The 21302-nt window shown below is 45.5% G+C and overlaps 1 protein-coding gene across 3 annotated transcripts in view; it reads left to right on the forward strand.

The window, feature by feature from the left end:
• The first annotated feature begins 620 nt into the window (after positions 1–620).
• Positions 621–21302, forward strand: part of KIF5A (kinesin family member 5A) — a 57888-nt gene continuing 37206 nt past the window's right edge. The window contains exon 1 of one of the 3 annotated variants that reach the window (XM_079966663.1): positions 621–1110. In XM_079966663.1, coding sequence (XP_079822789.1) covers positions 982–1110 — 129 coding nt within the window. In that variant the 5' untranslated portion in view covers positions 621–981. Of the gene's footprint in view, positions 1111–16534; positions 16673–21302 lie in introns of those variants that run through there. The other 2 variants (XM_079966665.1, XM_079966664.1) reach the window with 2 other exon arrangements.

The raw sequence follows: 21302 nt of genomic DNA on the forward strand, positions 1-21302 counted from the left end.
AAATGAAAGAGTGCCTAGGAAAAGGGTGCAGATCCTCACTTTTATTATTTACTAATTCATCCCATTTTTACCCTGCTTTGCCTCCCAAAGAAGCCCAGGGCTGTGTATAAAAGGGAATTTTGGCAGGTGCTGTTTTTCTAAAGCCAACAAGCCAAGCAGCACTTGCCCCTTGCCTCCAGGAGTCCAGCCCCCCTTTGCACCAGTCAGGGTTCAAAAGGAACAAGGCAGCTGGTGGCAGCTGCAATTCTAAACCCGAGGAAGGGGGCATTGGCTAAGGCAAATGTGGGGAACATCACAGCCAGCAGCAGAAGGCTCCAGTCTTCTCCATCCGGCCCTGGGGACTCTCCCCAGGCCACAGCCCTCCCTGGGGTCGCTCCACAACCTGAGTGTTTTTGCCTGGCAGGATTCAGGACTGTGTCTTGCTTGTGTGGATGGAGGTCAGCGGAGATGCAGGCAAAAAAAAAAAAAAATACATTTGTTGCTCCTCCCGCTTTTCTGGTCCCGCCCACCCTTGGCATGTGGCCCTCAGAAGGTTTCCCAGAAGGGAATGCAGCCCTTGTTCTGAAAAAGGTTCCACACCAGCGGGCTAGGACCGGCATGTTTGCTTCCACCTTAAGTCATCAGAACCCGCTCCACCTTAAGAGCTATAGCATCCTGGCTCCAGCTGCCCATCCCTTTGCTCGCTGCTGATGCTGCCGATGCCTGCAGCAGGAAGGAGGGACGTACAGGCACTGCAAGCAGCATCCCAAGGTAACGCAGGCGCGGAGGACGCACCAGCCCAGCTGAGAGAGCCCCATTGCTCTGCTGCTGTGGGGTGACAATCCAGGGATCTCCTTCTCCCGTTTTGCAATCTGCTAAAGCCTGGTTGCACGCCGCCTTCACCTTTCTCTGCCTCTCGACTCCCCTTGGGAATTGCTTCTCCTCCACCTCTTCGCCACAAAAGCTGCCAGGACGAACAGGGAGCCCAATTGCCCAGCCAGCATGACGACAGAAGTCAATGAATGTAGCATCAAAGTGCTCTGTAGGTTCCGGCCCTTGAACCAGTCGGAGATCATACGGGGAGATAAATTCATCCCAGTTTTCCAGGGAGATGACACCGTCATCATTGGGGTAAGCAAATGCTGAGGGGGGGGGCTGGGGGAGCAGCTGCAGGGATGCTTCTCTAAAGAAGGGGCATCACCCCCTCCATCACTGCCCTGAGCCAGGCCTGTTCAATAAGGTGGGTCCATGTCCTTCAAAATCTCCCAGATCACAGCAAAGCCCACCTGTAAAATAACCAACAGCGTATCCATTTGCCTAGAAAATGGGTGCTGGTGACTGTGACTTTAGAGTTTATATCAATTGTTTGGCTGCTACTGCTCCACCCTTAGTTCTGCAGCCTTAAACCCACTGGGTGTGGCTAGTTGAGCTGTTGGTCTGGCTACTCTGAAGAAAGGAGGGATCCCTTGAAGCTGGCAAGAAAACAGCAGCAGCAGCAAGCATGTCTTCCTGCTCCTACACAAACCCTTTGTACCCCATGAATTTATCTTCTGTTCCCAAATTTTAAAACTTAAATTCTCTGAATCTGCCCAAATTATGCTGCCTCCTCTGAGGTTATTCTCTTGAAGGGCTGCAAACTGACCGGTTGAGATAATCTCCTTTGATTCCCACCATCATCTGTTTTAAATCCAACCCCCACCACTACCACAGTGAATGTTAAGTTACACCAGTGCAGTATAAGGATGGGGGTTCAAAGCAGTGGCGTAGCGTGGGTTGTCAGCACCCGGGGCAAGGCAAGTAATTTACACCCCCTAATTTGTGGATTTGCGCCCCCTAACCCCCAGATGTTGCGCCCGGTGTGGCTGGCCCCCCCTGCACCCCCCACGCTACGCCACTGGTTCAAAGTGATGCAGGTGGCTTGCTGAGGACTCTGTAGGTTGTTTACTCAGAACTGGCAACGCCCCTGTCCCCACAGTCTCTGTGTTCATCACTTGGTACAACGCTTGGCTTTTGACCTCATGATGCTCACTTCTTTCAGTTGCTAAAGACACCCTCCATTTCAGGAGGGCAGGAAGTGGGAGCTGGTTCTCCTGGGAGGGTGGCTAGTGACGTTCATGTCAGCCTCCCATGATGAGCCATGGCCACAGAGGTTTTTTAAAATATCTATCAGTGGTTCGGTATCATGTGGGAGGTGTTGCACAGTCTTGGGTATGTGGTCAAAAGGGAGGGTGCTCATTTTCTGGGGTGCCCAACAGATGGCTACCTACCTCACCCATCATGTTTGAAGAGACTGACCTACTAGTGCAGTCATGAACAACTGACCCCATTGATTCTTGTCCATAAAGTGAAAAGGGTAGGCGTGGGACCTCCCCAAGGTGACCCCAGCTGTTGAAGGCATATGCGGGAATTAGAAACCACTTGCCCATCCCCACTCCCAAGTCTGTTGCACAACTCTCTGTGGTTTCTGGGTGCCTCTCAATCCCTCTGCTGCAGAGAAAGTTATTAATCTGTGCTAATGGGACTGCCTGACTCCTCTCTCACTGCACAGGCGAATGGAGCCCTGGGATATCAAGTTTATTTTCCACCTGGGTACCAAGGGTATCTTCTCATGGCTGGGCTTGGAACAAAATGGTATTTTGGAGAAGCATCTTGATTTAGTACAGTTGTGTTGCAAAGTCATTCCTGCGCGTGTTTGAGCAGAGATTTTCCATGAAGCTTCTTAAATATCAGGGGCCTCTTTCCCCCAATTAGCATAGTTTATTTCTCTTTCTCTTGACAATTCCTGGGCTGCAGTTGCTACCTGGCCACTTCAACCCGGCTCAAACCATTTTGAATGCTTCCCCCACCCTGTCCACCCGCCTGCTTTGTTTAAGGCCAGCCTCAACACCAGAGTGTTTAAAATCTGCTTATTTTAAGAGGAATTCAGGTGTGCAAATTAGCCATGGTTGGGTTTTTCTGCTTTTTACCCTGGGAAGCAGCAACCCTGTTCTCTTCTGCCTCTGGAACAAAGCACCAGAAAGGCACAAAAGCCGCTGCAGGGAGCAGGGAGCAGGCAGCAGGATGCGGTGCCGTCTTGCTTGCCTGCCTGGGCTCAGCTGCTTCGTCATCCCTCAGAGCAGTGACAGGGAAGGAACTGCCAGCTCCTTCCTAGGAACCACTCCCCTCCATTGTGCTTGACTGTGGTCCATCACTGGGCAGCCCGTTTCCATGAGGATCCCTTCCTTCAATGCCCTCGGAGTCTGTACTCCTTCTGCCTTGCAGTACTCCTTTCCGGACTAGATTACACAAGCGATCTTGTATAATTTGCAGCCTTTGGATGTGGTGGCGGCCGAAGCTGCTCGGTGTTTTGCAAACAATGGCTTCTCACTGTCTCCCGGCTCCATTACCAGCTTCGTACTTTAGGATTCTTGTGATGGATGGGCTGGAAGGGAAAGTGTGGGGTGGGGGGAACATGCCATTCTCATCTGGTTCATCAGTGTTTCTTTTCCTTTTGTTTTGGCTGAACGATTTTATCCATCTGGTGCCAAACATATCCAGGCTGGAGGTGGCTCTTGCAGGGAACCACATCAGTTGCACAGGGGGAAATTGGCTGATTAGCTGCTGCTGTTATACTGGAAAACGTATTATGGGGAACCTGAAAGCAGCTCACAATTTTGTGGCATTTCCACTGACCCTAATATTTTTTAATGGACCAGTATAGCTACATATCTCCTCTTGCCATCGTGTATCAGGTTGGGGAAAACTGGGCTACAGCATCTAGACTGGGATGGGAAGCCTGTGGTGGTTCTTACATTGCTGGACTAGAGCCTCCATCATCCTTGCCATGCTGGCTGGGACTGATGGGAGTAGGAGTCCAACAGCATCTGGAAGCCCACTAGTTCCCCACCCCTGACAGAACAGCTACAGTGGAATCACAGTTAGAAGGGACCCTGAGGGTCATCTAGTCCAACCCCTTGTAATGCAGGAATCTCAACTAAAGCATCCATAACCGATGGCCATCCAACTTCTGCTTAAAACCCTCCAAGGAAAGAGAGGGCCTGCTGCTTACTTTGGAAGGGCAGCTCTGTTTCCAGAAGGAAACATTTTGGTTTCCTGGCTTGGCCTGGCTACATCAGCATCCAGTGGGACACAGTCATGATGTGGGAAAATAATGCACTCAGAGAGGTGTGTGGTGGGGAAAAGGATTGTGGTCTGCTTTGCTATGGTACTTTGGTATCTTACTCATTTCTCTACAGCTCTTTTTTATATACAAAACACTTTCACAACTCTCATCTTGTTTAACTTTGCAACAACCCTGTGAGGCTAGAAAGAAAATGAGGAATAGCCTGCCCAGCCAGAGTCTGTTAATTGGTCCTTATTTTATTCATTCTCAGAGCAGCCATTTTAGGTAGGTTGCTTAATAGCCCCTTTTTACAGGCAGGCAACTAAGGGTGAGCTGAGAGCAAGAGTGTGACTAAGCCAGTCTGCAGGTGAAACTACACATACAGACAAGGTTCAGTGTAAAGATACTTGAAGAAGTCAGTCTTTGCAAATCCCTGCACAAACATCCTGAGCATGGACTAGAGCTTACCTCTCCAAGAGAGCTTTGTCTGTGTGGTAGGATCAATGAAGTCCCTTCCACTGTGAAACAGATGCCAGTCTTCCACTTTGTTACAGAGAGAGAGAGAGAGAGACCCTAACCTGGTGTGGAGTTAGCAAGGGAACAAAACCTCTGTATTCAGAATGGCAGGGCCTTGACCAGCCTATGAGCCCATATAATGACCCTAGATCATTAGTTTTCAACCAGTGTGCTGTGGCACCCTCGGGTGCCTTGAATGATGGTCACGGGTGCCACAGGCCACACTGGCCTCTGTCCCTCTTTCTTTCTCTCCCTCCTCTGATGCCCTCTTGCGTCTCTGCTTCCTAAAGTCTTGCACAGCTGTTCGTTGCAGCAGCCCTGGCCACAAGCTCCCCAGGCCAATAGTGCCTGTAGGGCTGGCCAGGGGGTGCTTCCCAGGCCCTTGTGGGGCAGTGTGAGGAAGCACCTCTCTTTGGGGGCAGGGTGGAAGCTCAGAGACCAGGGGCAGCAGCTGTGGCTGCCCAGACTGCAAAGGAGAAGGGAGCAGAGAGGAGGCTGAAGGAACACTCCACAAGGGATGCTGTTCGAAAAGAGGTGAGGGGCTGCCAGCTCTGCAGGCAAGGGGTGACATAACTGGGCTCCTGAGCCCCACAGGGGTGCCCCAGAAAGAATGTAGTTGGTCAAGGGATCAGTGGACTCAAAAAGGTTGAATACCTCTGCCCTAGATCTGGGGATGGGGATGTGCTTTTGCAATCACAAGATTTCAGTATAAGTATGGCCTACTTCTCACAGGGCTAGTAAGCTTACATCTGGGCCATGCCATTGTAGCCTACAGGTGGGAGGGTTCTTTAATTTTAATTTTATTTCAATGTCTGTATCTTGCCTTTCTATTAAAAAAATTAAATTAAATTAAAGGCAGCAAACAAAACACACAAAGTAAAATAATTACCCAGAATCATTACAACTCACAGTAAAACAGCATAACAATTAATAAAAAATTAAAAATGGTTCTAACTTGAACAATCAGAATCTGGTTTAGAAAGTAGTGCCTTGCTTGGCTGCCTACCAAAAGGGGAGCAGCAATGGGGCCAGTTTGGTACAAGATATTGCAAGATCTTGGTGCCTACCTCGTGTACTTCAGCTGGCAGGGGGCAGGGACAGAACTAAGAGGCAGAATTTTGGTGTTTCACATACTGAAATGACCCTGTGCACATATACAAATCCCTCCACATAGACTAGAACATTTCCACCTGATTCCTAGTTTTCTAACTTGCCCTTGACATGCTAGTTTTCATTGTGCGAGGATCTGTACGTGTTTGTACGGAGGAACATTTAGGCAGGGGAGCTCCCATTTGAAATCTGAAACAGCCCTGCTGCTTCAGACACAAATTGACCATACCGCAAGACGCCTAAAAACAAACAAATCCCAGCTCTACTACAGATTTTTCAGTCACTGCTCTTGTGCTATAAACTGCATGTGGGATTGCAATTGTATTAACCGCTCTACGGAGTCCATGTTTTTGGTGCGTACAGCATTATGCTGTGTTTGCTCCAAATGTAATGGGAATAGTGACATACATGGCAACGTATACATTCCTGATCACCTGCCTGATACATTGCTGGACACATCAATATCATCCTTCTTAGAGCCAAACCACCTTTGAGCAGTATGTAGCTGCTAATCCATCTTTCCTCCATTTGAATTAGACTAGAGTAATCCACACCCACATGGATTTGAATTGTGTGAGGAGAAACTTTGGTCTTTCCCTCTTACTGGTAGGCCTTGGCCTTCCCTTTCGTATTTGTCTCTGCCATCTGATTGGTTGATTCTAACATGCCAGTTGTATGTTGAGTCTAACATGCCAGTTGCATCATAGGGATAGGGCATGTGTGCACACCTTGTTTGTTGTTGGTAAATCCTGACCAAGAAGTGTGTAAAAGCACACAGTGGGGAGTTGGAAATTTGCCTCTGCAGTTTTTTGGTTTTGTGCAAATCTGATAAAGAAAAAACCCAGATGTGCTGGAAGCAGTTATGTACATGACGAGAAAATAAATAAGTATTTGAGGAAGGAGAATAGCAGAAAGTAACAATTGAGACACCTACACCAAAATCCCAAAACAACTTCTGTGATTCCAAGTGCAGTGGTTTGGAGCCCAGTCCGCCCCCCCCCCCGGCCCAGTTTCTTGGATCATCCCCTTAATTTACAGGCAAATAGTCCCTTCCAACTCTACAGTTCTATGATTGTATGAGATTGGTGTTGTCTGAGGGTAATGTCATGTGTACTACACACATTAAACAGGAACCAAAGCAGCTGCAAACACATGGTGAACTCTGGGCGCATAGTAGACAAGCCCTAGTTGTGGTATTATGCTTGTGACTGGCTTGGTTTCTATGTACTAACTATCCACTAAGAGAAAGGAGACAATGGACTGGGACTGCGGTGTTGTGGCAGAGGGGATTTAAATCTTTCTCTTACAGCTCATTAATGATTCCTCGTCATCCTGGGAAAAAGTGACAAGTGGGGTGCCGCAGGGTCCTGGGCCTGTTGTTGTTCAGCATCTTTATAAATGACTTGGATGAATGAATTGAGGGGATGCTCATCAAATTTGCAGATGACACTAAGCTGGAGGGGTAGCTAACACAGAAGACAGAATCAGAATTCAAAATGGCCTTAACAGATTGGAGAACTGGGCCCAAGCTAACAAAATGAATTTCAATAGGGACAAATGTAAGGTTCTACACTTAGGCTGGAAGAACCAGATGCACAAATATAAGATGGGAGACAGCCTCCATGACAGCAAGGGATCATCGGCGAACAAAAAACAAGGATGAGCGGTAAATCATCCTTGCAAATTCCCTCCAAGGACGGGGGAAATGGGCATCACTCACAGTTTGTCTTGGTACCTGGCTCTTGCTCAGGCATGGAATGTGGGAGGCCGGGAGCCGCTGAGTGCAAAAGCACTTCACCTGGCGAAAACCCTCCTATGCAGCCCTTAAGAAGCAGAGGTTCTCTGTTTAATTGGATCTTTAATTGGTTTAAAGTACTGGCACGTGAAGGGAAACGGCTGCAACAACATACTTCGGAATATACCAGCTACATGGATCAAAGGTTTGAACTGAGATAAGATTTTCTTCGGTGTGAGAGTTGGTTGGAGAGTAGGAAGCCCATGGTTTGTTTATTCTAAGCTTCTTTTAAGATTTAGCAACCCTCTCTAGAATATAAGATAAAAAGATATTTACAAGTGAAGAAAGGAACGTTGGCGTAACATTGATTTTAACAAGCAAAAATGGGAACTGTGTATGATCTGAAATGAAGAAAAGAGGGTGAGGGGAAGCTCAGGTATGACTGTGTTGGAAAGACAGAGTAATTCCCCTCACCTCCAAGGAAGACAAGGAAAAAGAGACTGAGATTTGTGTGTGTTATTGAGAGAATGTAATCTAAGATAAAGTTTGATTGGGCCATAAATCTCCTGCTGGAAGGAAAAGAATTTGGGGGCTGTGATAAGAACGCTGCAGAGATTCTGGGAGTTGGAAAGGAGTATTAAATCTTCAGCGCATTTGAAAACTGCCCACCTTTTCCTAGGCTGAGGGGGAAATGGTGAAAATCTGTGACATGTTTTACTAGAGAGACAGAATGGTTTCTAGCAGACTGTTGCCTGTTCCGAGACAGAAGCAAGGGACAGAGAGATAAGACCTGTGAGAAACTCCAAGATTCAGTTCCGCCCCAAGCCATGATGGGAGAAAACAACAGTTCTCCATAAATGGACAGAAGGAATCTCCGTGGATAGAACAGTTTTCACACGCAGGGCAGAATAAAGAAAATAGTTTGGGTTCCTCACTTGAAGCTTTATAAATTAAAATATTGTAACATCATGAATGGAAATCATTAATTATGTAGCTGTGGACTAAGGGATTATTATTATAACTGAAATCTAACTGACATTAATTAAGAACGCAGTGATATAAGATCGGAAATGCACCCAAACCATCATGTGGGGAGCCACTTTAATTAAAATGTATTAATTTGATGTTGATTGGCATTTTGATAACTGTATAATTTGGGAATTAATAGTTATTGTTATAATTTGGCTATTATTGGGGGTATTATGGAAAACCAATTAAAAAATATTTAAACATAGGGAAATACTTTCTGACAATATGAGCTGTTCGACAGTAGAACAGTCTCCCTCGAGAAGTGGTGGACTCTTCTTCCTTGGAGGTTTTTAAGCAGAGGTTGGAAGGCCATCTGTCATGGATGCTTCAGCTGAGATCCCTGCATTGGAGGGGGTTAGACTAGATGACCCTGGGGAGCCCTTCCAGCTCTGCAATTCTATGATTCTAACTCACAACCACAGCTGCTGTTTGTCCCTAGGAACTTTATTCCTGGGGCAAATAGCAGCTATAGGGGCCCCAATCTGAATTGGGACACTGGTGGGCCAAAGATTCAAATTGCTTCTCCTCTATACTGCAGCCCCAACCTGGATCCTCCCCCTTGAAGTCACTATTTAATAAATAAAAAAATAAACATGCAAGGACCATTTGTGTACTTAACATCACTTCTAGTTTTGCCTTTAAAATACAGAAGAGGTGTGCTAAGGCAGCCTCCCCTAATCTGGCACACTTGAGATGTTGCTGGATTACACCTCCCATAACCCCTGACCACCAGCTATGCTTACTGGGACTGATGGGAGTGGTCATTCAACCACATCTGCAGAACATCAGGTTGAGGAAAGAATTTTGTTTGGGGAGCATCTGCAACTAGCAGGCTGCAGTTGTAGAAGCAGCATTGTCAACAGATCTCTTTCCTACCCCTGTTAAAAAAGCACAGGAGACCTGGAACTTTTCCAGTCGTAGCAAGCTACAAATTTGCTAATAGTGGAAAGGTCAGGAGGAAAGGAAGTGTCTGATTCACCCAAGATTGTCCCATCAGACATCCAGGACCTGGAGACCTCTTAAAAGAGCTGGTTTCAGGAATACATTTTTATAATCCATCTCAAATGAATGCGGTCCCACCTGGTTTAAATTCAAGTCTGGCTTTGCCTCAGATCATACAAATCTTTTGCCTTTTAAAATCAAGTCATTTCCCTTTGATCTTCTTCTCTGTTATATAATATCATCAATTTGGATAGTGACTCACAACGCAGGTCTAGGCATTTCCACTCAGAACAAAGTCCTGTTGAGTTCCCTGGGACTTTCAGACACGGGCGCAAGACTTGCATAAGATACCCAATTCTCTTGTGGGTCATTCATACGGATTAATATGGAAGTGGAGGGGGGGTGGCTCTATGGGGTGGTCTTTAGCAGGGCTGGATTAGTTGCTACATTAAATGCACTTCAGATCAGAGCACCAGCCCAATTAGGGTTCTTTGCTGCAGTTAATTACTGCAGTATGTGAAATGAGTGCCCACTTTTCACTGCGCTGGATTTCTTCCATATTCTGTTTGCACAGAATATTGAAGAGCAGAAGAGCAGGGGCCCATATCCTACTTAGATGTTTTTTTAAAAAGAATATTTGTAGCCTAGCAACCACAAAGAGATTACCGTATTTTTCGCTCTATAACACGCACCCGACCATAACACGCATGTAGTTTTTAGAGGAGGAAAATCCGTAGGCATGCCACCCGTAGGCATTTCCTCCATAACACGCACAGACATTTCCCCTTACTTTCTAGGAGGAAAAAAGTGAGTGTTATGGTGCAAAAAATACGGTACTCTATGCTGCAGATAATTTCACAGTCATGTGGAGGGAAAAAGGTGAGGCTGTATGGCTACACATTTGTAGCCACCATGAATGATAAAATGTGCCGGTTGTTTCTTTGCACTTCCAGCATAGGTCATCATCACCATCATCATCACCATCACTTTTAATTTGTATACTGTCTTTCTATCTTACAATACCCAAGGCGGTTTACAAGCTGAAGAAACAATCTAATGTAATACAAAAACATGATACTAAAATATAATTTAGTGTATTTTTGGTCTTTGTTGAAAGCCGCTGAGAGTGGCTGGGGAAACGCAGCCAGATGGGCGGGGTACAAATAATAAATTATTATTATTATTATTATTATTATTATTATTATTATTATTATAACTTTAAAATGAGCAACCTACATCAAATAAAGTAACATTCAACAATCATTAGAACAGTATAGAATAATAATATCAGCATATAAAAATTAAACAGAAATCCACTCTTAACAATTACAATAAATAATTTCTAAACTACAATCAATAAAACAGCAAGCCACAGTGCATAAGATAATGCAATGCAAATTGAGCAGCAGAAGCTGGAGGGTGAGCAAGGCAGGTGGAAGGAGGCCTTGCCTGATGAAGTCTCCCCCGTCACAGTTCTTCCTCCAGGCACAGCTCCCTTATGAGGACTCCTAGGGCTGGAGGGTGGGGCGAGGCAGGTCAACTTTAGATTTAGACATTTTGGCTAATTTGCTTGGTGTCAAATACCACCTGTGGATCGTATTTAAGTAATTCTCTTTTAGCGCATAACTAGCTGTGAATTTTAAGTTTATTTCCCACAATGGTTCCCACAGGTTCAAATCAATGTTATGACCCACATCCTGTGCCCATTTAATTATAGAAGATTTCACAAATTCTTCTTTCATTTCCCAATCAAGTAATATTCTATACATTTTAGATAATGTTTTAACTCTAGATCTTGATATATCTTCTTCGAATTGTAATGTTTTTTCTGCAAATCCCAAATTCTTGTCTACCTTAAATTTTGAATTGCTTTGATAATAATTTTTAGCCAGTCCAACACATATTCTTTAATCTCGCCATTTTTTTAAAAAAAAATTGTTCTCCCAGAAGATGCAGTGTTGACCATGCACACTAGATTAAGTGGCTGTAAAATGGAACAAGCACATGGAAAATATCTATTGTGGCTTATAGGTAAAGGGACCCCTGACCATTAGGTCCAGTTGTGGCCGACTCTGGGGTTGCGGCGCTCATCTCGCTTTATTGGCCGAGGGAGCCGGCGTATAGCTTCCGGGTCATGTGGCCAGCATGACTAAGCCGCTTCTGGCGAACCAGAGCAGCGCACAGAAACGACGTTTACCTTCCCACTGGAGCGGTACCTATTTAACTACTGGCACTTTGACATGCTTTCAAACTGCTAGGTTGGCAGGAGCAGGGACCAAGCAACGGGAGCTCACCCTGTCGCGGGGATTTGAACCGCCGACCTTCTGATCGGCAAGTCCTAGGCTCTGTGGTTTAACCCACAGTGCTATCCGCGTCCCTCATTGTGGCTGATAGCCACAGATAAATCTATTTAGCAATTTGTCTCTGAGGATCAGAGGCTGAAGTCAAACAACAGGGCTACTGTCTTCATGCCCAGCTGACAAAAGTGTTAGAAGCGTTTGCCTGGTCACCATTCCAGGAAGAGTTCTATGATGTAATCCTCCAGGTGTCATCATATTCTGTGACTCATAAAAGGAATACAAATATAGAATCTGGCTTATGGTGGCAATACATTTGACTTTTACAGGCACTGAGGACCAACCGTTATGCGGACAAAGACACTGTCAACCAGAAGAAGCAAGGGATTATTAGAGGATATGGTGGAGAAAAACCCCAAGCCAGCTTCCAGTCTCAGTCCCAGTTCCTTCTCCACTCCACAGCTACAGGCTGCCTGCCTCTCTGCGCATATGCAGAGTACATTTCCCCTCCCTAGGGAATAACTGCTGCCTAGTTCCAATACGTACATCTAGGGTGAGAGTAGACTTGATCCTCAGCACTTTTCATTTTCAATTAAGTGGTTGTCTGCACAGAACGGGTTCACTCTCCCAACAGAACTTTCCTCCCTCCTCTATACCCATGAATCTGCTCTGTAGGATTAGGGGACATGTGGGGGGGGGAGGGGGAAATTCTAGTTTCGTTTGTGGATTTCGTTCCTGTAATAAACAAAAATCTGGCCTTATTCCCTTATGGAGGACACAAGAGCCCTTATAGAGTCCTTTGTAGGTTCTCCATCGGTTGGAGAAAATAACAGAGGTCAACCAGAGAATATTGAGAAGCAAAGCAGCTAGTAAGCCTGATCTTTATTGACTGTTGCAATAGGGTGCTCCCGTCACATGCAGGAAAGGAGGAGGACCCAGAACAAAGGCGTGCCTGCCCTGATATAGACATTTTAAATTGCCTTCCCTGGAGCTCAAGACCAGCCCTCCATACATCATACATACACCACAGAAGGGGTGTAACCCATGACCACCCCCCACAAACATTATACCTACATCACAGAAAAGGCGGTCTACAACAGAAATCTGAGTGCGTTGTTTATCTCCTGTCTGGCAGATTACCTGTTAATGGTCACTTGATTGGATACCCTGGGGAGCCTGGCCAGTCTTTTGTAATGACAAATACTTAGTTCCTGAGCCAGGTAACAGGCTTACCCTATTCATACACAGACATACCCTAAAGACAGGATTTATGAATGAAAAGACAATGGGGGAGGCTTTTCCATTTTCCTCCGACCTTGCAGAGAAATATTTGAGGTCAATTTGGGAGAGACAAAATGGTTTCAGGACTTATTCTGTGGGGTTTCAGACATGTGGTTTATATATGCAGTTATGAACATTTATCACACACACACACACACACACACACACACACACACACACTGTATTTTTTGCTCTATAAGACTCACTTTTTCCCTCCTAAAAAGTAAGGGGAAATGTGTGTGCGTCTTATGGAGCGAATGCAGGCTGCGCAGCTATCTCAGAAGCCAGAACAGCAAGAGGGATTGCTGCTTTCACTGCGCAACGATCCCTCTTGCTGTTCTGGCTTCTGAGATTCATAATATTTTTTTTTCTTGTTTTCCTCCTCCAAAAACTAGGTGTGTCTTGTGGTCTGGTGCGTCTTATAGAGCGAAAAATATGGTATGACCTTAAATTTTTTATTTCAGTTCCCCACATAAATACCCCACTTAGTGCTACGTATAATTCCACCCGTAGAAATAAAGGGTGGTATTCGACTAAGATTTGCTCAAAGTAAACCCACTGAAATTGATGAACATGACTAAGTTAGGCCTATTAATTTCAGTGGCTCTGCTCTGAGTAAAACTTGGTTGAATCCCACTCTAAATGTTGCCAATGTGCCCATGACTGGCCTCCCACTGCTCATCACTGGGCAATGCTTTCAAAATCTCTCCTCTGTGTTTGTGTATCTTCTCATTCTCTCCCAGCTCTTCCTCTGGTTTCCTGTTGCTCCAGCCAGCGTCTCTGTAATACCGCACCCGCCTTGTCCCCAAAGCCACTTTCCTGCACTAGCATCCCAACACAGCTGAGCTCTGATTAGGCCACTCAGCGCCAGGCGCCTGGGCTCTCGCTAAGCAGATTAGAGGATTTCTGCCGCTTCCTCCATCCCTGGGAGGAGCAGGCTAAGAGGAAATTGATTCTAAGCTTAGCAGATCCAGCTTTGGGTGCCACAAAGGAGAGTGGTGGCAATGGCAGCTGTAAATGGAGAAGGGGCCAGGAAAGGAATTCCACCACTTCAAGTTAAGGCAGAAACAGGACACAGAATAAGCAGTCTTGTATATGTGTCCAAAAGGAATATTATTCTTTTTTTGTCTTTTGGGCCTGGTTGTGTGTGTGTGTTAGTTACAAGGTATTTGAAGGATCTGAGACACAAAAGAAATGTGCACAAGTGTATAGCGTGCCTCTGGTCAAACTGCAGCATGCCCAGCTGTTCTGTGAGCTGGGGATGGAGAACCTGTGGCCTTCCAGAGGTTGTTGGACTCCAGCTCCCGTCAGCCCCAGCCAGCATAATGGCCAGGGATGATGGGAGTTAGAGTCCAACAACAAGTGATAGGTCACAGATTCCCTGGCATTGCTGTGAGCAAAGTAAAAAAGGGTGGAATTCAGTGTCACACTATTACCATTGTTCCATCAGCACAAGCATTTTGTTTGCCAGACAGAACAAACTCTCCTACCTGGAGCACTGCTTTGGGTGCTATCCTGCCTCCCACAGCCACTTGGGGGGAACATGGGGGAAGAGAGGAAGGAACGCCTATTGCACTGGTTCTTGATAGTACAACTATTTAGTTTAATTTATACCAATTTTTTAAAACATTTAAAAGAAATGGATGAGGGGCAGAACATCCATGTCTCAGTACAAAATAATTTGGGCCACCCCTTTCTCATTCTAGATTTTTTAAAGCAGTATTTCTGTTATAAAATATGAACAACTCCATAAGGTAATAATCAAATTAGATGACATTCAATATTGCTGAGTCTTATTACATCCATATGCCTCAAAATATCTTCTCAAAATCCAATTATGTATTCCAAATTCATTATTGTTACGCATCTGACTAAACTGACGACATTTGTTGCATTCCTTGGGAGATTCTGTTTTCAGCTGTTGCCATTTTATGGTGCCAGAAGGCGCATAATGGTTAGTGCCAATGCAAGTATCCTATGGGCTGGGCAGAAGGCTAATAGATGGTTCAGAATGGATGCCAGTTTCTTAGTGCCAGACCTTTGGGAGGGGGGCACATGTCAGTGGTGGGTGGGGCCAGAGGCAAAAGTGGTGGGTGGAGAAACTAACACAAATTTTACCTGTGTACTGCAGGCCAGTTTCTCCACACATTCAATACCCTGCCCCAACCCAGAGGTTTTTTCAAAGCTGAAAGAGACACTCGAGCCAGACCAAAAATACAATTAAGGAGAGGTGTACGAGGGGCAGTGCATGGTGTGGCCTGGGGAGAATCCTGATAGAGAACTCTGGAGGTGCTGAGCCCCTGCTCTTGCTCCATGCCCCTCCCTTAACCTTCTTGCTGCTGCTCTCTCCCTCTTTGCGGTTCAGCTCATCTTATTGCTGTAGTATTTTATTTACAGTGGTACCTTGGGTTACATACGCTTCAGGTTACATAGGCTTCAGGTTACAGACTCTGCTAACCCAGAAATAGTACCTCGGGTTAAGAACTTTGCTTCAGGATGAGAACAGAAATTGTGCGCTGGTGGCACGGCGGCAACGGGAGGCCCCATTAGCTAAAGTGGTGCTTCAGGTTAAGAACAGTTTCAGATTAAGAACGGACCTCTGGAACGAATTAAATTCTTAACCCGAGGTACCACTGTATTTGATTTGATTTATATACTGCCCTTTATCCAAAGATCCCGGGGTGGTGTACATTAAGAACGTAATTTATGCAGTATAATAAAAAAAAATATTACACATAATACAGCACAATAATAACATAATCATAATAACAAGCCATAGATTATTTAATGGCCAAGGGCCTGGGTAAAGAGGATTGATTTTACCTGGTGCCTAAAGACCATAATGATGGCACCAGGAGAGCCTCTCTGGCGAGAGCATTCCACAGTCAGGGAGTCACAGTAGAGCCAATGGCGTTGCTTTGATAAGGCCCTGAGTAAGCATCTGGTTGGGTGGCAGCTGTGGCCCGAGGCTCCTCTGCCTCCAGTTGCTTAGATCTGGTCATGCAAGGGAGCCAGTCTTTCAAAGGCTCAAAGCCCTAGGAAGATCTACGTCAGGTGTCAGCAAACTTTTTCAGCAGGGGGCCGGTCCACTGTTCCTCAGACCTTGTGGGGGGCCGGACTATATTTTGAAGGGGGGGGGAGAGAACGAATTCTTATGCCCCACAAATAACCCAGAGATGCATTTTAAATAAAAGCACACATTCTACTCATATAAAAACATGCTGATTCCCGGACCGTCTGCGGGCCGGATTGAGAAGGTGTTTGGGCCAGATCCAGCCCCCCCGCCTTATTTTGCCTACCCATGATCTAGTTCTATTACTCTGCTAGTTCCTGCCTGCTGGGTGGCTGGGCCCGGTTGCTGCCCTACTCAGCAGCATCTGCAGCAGAGGCAGATGAGAGCCAGCTGGCTGCTGGCTCTTCCCCCTCCTCTGGCTGGACACAGGCAGCATCATCACAATAAGGAGGCAGTGTGTGTCTGCTCTGACAAGGCTGCTACCATCACAATGGCCTGGCTGTCCTGCTCCCTTTTACTGTTGTTGCTCATCCCATCCAGCAGTGCCAGTTTAGATGCTGAGAAGACAAGAGAGCTTGAATATACTTGCTTCCTGCAAGGCAGTGAGAATTAGTCAAGCGCTGAATTATCTCATCACTATCAAACATCCCTGGGGGGATCGCATTGCTGTAAGTGATCTAAGTGCTTATTCCCATTTTAGTGATTACAAACCAGATGATTCTTTTGTGACTTTTCCCCTATGGGGTCTACCCCAGCCTGGAAATATAAGTAAGCGCCAGAAGCCCAAAGGAGCAGGAAAAGATGCTTTTCCAGCTGCTAACCTCCTCTGATGATCCCCATTGCTCTAAACCAAGAACTCTTGTGCTGAGAATTTTCCAATGAAAGATGGCAAAGAGGCTATGGAAGAGTTCAGCACATTGTAATGGGAATCTGGGTGGTCTGAGGCTGGCGCCTGCCTAGTATAGTGGGCTTTCTGGACACAGTGTGTCTCCAAGCCACAGAAAGTTGGTGGGGAAGGTTATGCAACATCAGCCCTTGCCACTGGCTGGCTGGCTGGTAGTATGAAGGTTCTGGATTGGTCAGGTTTGCTGTAATTGCTGAGTGGCCTGGCTTTCTGCCCTTGCTTTTTTCAATGAGGAGTAGCCCTACTACAGGCACCTGCTACACAAGGCTGCTTCCATCTCCTTCATTCACAAATCCATTTCATCACATTTCCACATTAATCTGTTTTTTTTAAATTAAAAATACAACTTGTAAGTATGTATTTTACTAGAAAATGCATATTTACATATGTATTTTATCTCAACACATTTCTAAGTGTTGTAATCAAGTCCTACTCAGAGCAGACCCACTGAAATTAACAAACCTAAATTAGTTGTGTTCATTAACTTTTCTCACAGTGGCCAGCCACATGCCCCCAAGGGAAGCCCACAAGCAGGACATGTGTGAAATAGTGCTCTCCTCATTTGCGATTCAATGGGTCTACTCTGAGTAGGATGAGCATTGAATACTACCCATTTTTAACATGGTGGGGGAGGCATTCAATGTCATGCACAAACATTTCCGCTTGCCTGGTGGAACAATATCACCTCTTCTCCCCATGCACACACACCTGAGCCAACTGGGGAGGTGTGGAGGGAGAAGAGGGAGGGGAAAGCCCCGCTGTGCTAGAGGAAGGCTTTGCACAGGCTTTTGCTAGTGGGACCAGTTAGCTGAATCCACCATTGCATGGGCGTAGCCAAGGGGGGACAGGCTGCCCCCCATCAATACAGATCAATATAAATCAATACAAATATGAGGTTCTGCTTTCCCCCTCAAAATGCCTGCCCTCCCTAACAAAAATCCTGACTATGCTCATGCACCATTGGTACTTTTCCTTGACCTGAGGACTATCGCACTTGGATTCTGATGCCTGCCAGAATGTACCTGTGCTGCCTAAACAGGGTCGTATGAGGCTCATAGGAAACTGCACCCAGCTTTGCTCAATTTCAGAGCTGGTAGACGCAGGGGACAGCTTTCTTGGCTTTTTGTAATTGATGCAGGAGTGGCTTGCAGATGGGGCACTGCTGCTTACCAAGAGGGGCTGGTGCAGTGCAGTTAAACCAGTGGAGCCAATCCAGTGCACCTGCCACTGCATTGACACCAGGATGGCCTCCAAGTCATCTTGCCCTTCTTCCTCCCAGTAAGCACCAGCAGCCTACCTACCAGGAAGCTACCTTAGCAGCTCTGCCCCACCTGGCAAGCCACTTCGGAAAACAGAGCATTTTTGTTCTTAGCTCATGGGGTTTGTTTTAAGTCAGGGGTGGGAATATTGTTGGACTCCAGTTCACATCATCCCCAACCAGTGTGAGCAATGGTAAAGAATGATGCATTTTTTAGTCAATGTTTGGAGGGCCACAGAGTCCCCTATTCTAAAACATGCCTATTTACTAGGAATAGTCTAGAGGACATTTCCCCCCTGTTCTTGTGCATTGCTGGTTGTCAGATGCTAGTTTTAGTACCCTACAAAAACTAAGCATCTGAGCTCTGCTCTGATGATGGTGGCTGTTGTCTTGCTCTCAATAAGAGCGTAGCATGGGATCATATTTTTAAAAAGCAAAATAAACTTTAATCATTTGATCATATCTAATAATACAGGTTAGTGTATTAATCCAGGAAATGAAAGAAGGAAAAGTCAAGGCTTGCGTCAAGGTTGTGTGTATTCCATACTTCAGGTTCACACCACACTATTGCAGAATTCAACATTGGGCACAATGCAATAACCTGATAATTGCTGCATAAGCCCTCCCTCAAGCATATTCTAGTCAAGCTCTTACTCTGTGAGGATAGATAGATCTGAAAATGTGTGGGCGGTGACTTGTGAAATCTTAGAAGCCAGAGCAGGGACTAGTGTCTCTAGACACCTTCTCATTGCTCTATGTGTTACATTGCTAGTTGATGCAGAAATAAATTATGCAAACTTGCTCCATTTTCACTTACAAAACTTTAGCATGTTTTGGTACAGAATTCATTGTGAGTGCAGTCCTCAGTGCATCTACTTTTAAAGCTCTCAATTTTTCTCCTAATCTAAATTTAATTATTTCTCTGGCTCTCTTGCTAGCTGTAATTTTTACAGCCTAGTCAGAAGGATTTTATTCTTTATTCTAGTCTAGACTATCTTTGTTTGGTACTGAAATTTCAGTACAAATTATTATTTTTTTCCTGCATGAAGCAGTACAGCAGTTGGTTTGCACATTGTGCCTCTTTAAAAATTATTGTTAACTGATCAATCAATCAATCAATCAATCTCTGATTAAGGGATTAGTTGCGGAAATAATTTCACAGATTCAAACTTAAATTAGAGTAGGACGATTGAGCTGTTCTCATTATTTCCCATTCCAGCTGCAAAGGATTCCTAGAGGATAACAAGGATTCCAGGATAAGGACTTACTGAAGGTTGGAGGATAGTTTCATCAGTGCCAAATATTAGGTTGGGCTAATTGTTGTCTAGGCTTGTTGGCTTCAAGCAAGCTTACTTTCAAGTAAGTCTGCTTGTGATATTGCCTAACGGAGAAAAAAACATCAACCTTTCTCATTGAGGGGGTAGGAATATAAGCAGATCTGAAAAGCAGTGGAGAGCCTGCAAGAAGCTACAATGGGTGAGAGTATCCAAGCACTGCATGTTTGTTGTTGTTGTTGTTGTTGTTGTTGTTGTTGTTGTTGTTGAGTCATTTAGTCGTGTCCGACTCTTCATGATCTCCTGGATCAGAGCACGCCAGGCACTCCTGTCTTCCACTGCCTCCCGCAGTTTGGTCAAACTCATGCTGGTAGCTTCGAGAACACTGTCCCACCATCTCTTCCTCTGTCGTCCCCTTATCCTTGTGCCCTCAATTTTTCCCAACATCAGGGTCTTTTCCAAGGAGTCTTCTCTTCTCATGAGGTGGCCAAAGTCTTGGAGCTTCAGCTTCATGATCTGTCCTTCCAGTGAGCACTCAGGGCTGATTTCCTTCAGAATGGAGAGGTCTGATCTTCTTGCAGTCCATGGGACTCTCAAGAGTCTCCTCCAGCACCATAATTCAAAAGCATCGATTCTTCGGCAATCAGCCTTTTTTATGGTCCAGCTCTCACTTCCATACATCACTAGCACTGCATGCATGTTAGAGAATCCATTTTCTCTCCCTGCCTCCTCTGCCTTCATTGCTTTGACAAGGAAGTTGAAATGAAATCAGTGATTCACTCATCAGGCTGTAAATAATGAAGAGCTTTTCCCAGGCTAGTTAGTTGGAAGGGGGCTGCTATCTCAGCTTGTCTCAAACTGCAGTGTAGCTGTCTCGAGAAAATGGTATGGTACATCAAAGGAAAATCACAAGAGCATCACTTCCTATTCTTCTACCCCCTTGCAAAAAAAACCCTTCTTTCCCAGGTTTATTTAAATAATGTTTCTCCTAAAAATAGAACAGAAGACTTCTGCATAGCTGTCAGTGTTTCCCTGTTTTTAAGGAAAATCCCCTTAATCTGAATAGGATTCCTCGCAAGAAAAGGGAAAAGTTGACAGTTATGGACTTCTGTGTCCACAAAATGTGATAAGGAAAGGAAGCAGGTTCAGAAGAATGATAGAAAATAGTCTACTAAATTTGCAGAGAATGAAGTGTTTTCATGGGTTTGTGCTCAGATGGACTGTGTGATGTTAAATGTTTCAGAGTCCATGGTCTCCAAGGATAAATAAGTTCAAAAACTAAGCCCTCAATGCAGACCAGACAAGCCAAGTGCAGCTACTTATGAGGTTTCTCATTGCATACAGGATCAGGCTCCCAACTCTCACCTACCTTTCCTAGGTAGAACAATCACCTCTTCCCAGCTCACGCATCCCAAACCATCCTTGATGGCGCCTTTCCCAAGGCTCCAGTGTTTGTAGAATGAAAGGTCTGGGGTTCTGCTGCTGGATCCTTTTTAACATAGTCCAAGGCCACCCTCAATGGCCAGGTCATCCCAAATCCTAGTGCAATATAGTTGGGGAAAACTGGGGAGGTCTTTTCTCAGGGCTCTCTCTGCAAATGGCAGAAGGGACTGTAGTGGTGGTCTCAGTCTGGATCTCTCCTCCAAGAGGCCACTTACCACCTTCCCTCTAGGCTATTTAAATTCCTGAGCCTCCATAGCCCTTCAGTAGGCCCTAGTGATGGCAGCTGCTCCCATTCCCACCTTGCTTCTGCCTTTACTGACTGAGTAGCATCAGGCTTGGCTCCTGGAGAGGCAGATTGGTGGCACTTTAAAGGGAAAGTCAGACAAATAACTACTTGCCCATGAGTGCATCTGTGCTGA

The sequence above is a fragment of the Podarcis cretensis genome, assembly GCF_951804945.1.
Source record: "Podarcis cretensis genome assembly, chromosome: 2".
Lineage (NCBI taxonomy): Eukaryota > Metazoa > Chordata > Lepidosauria > Squamata > Lacertidae > Podarcis > Podarcis cretensis.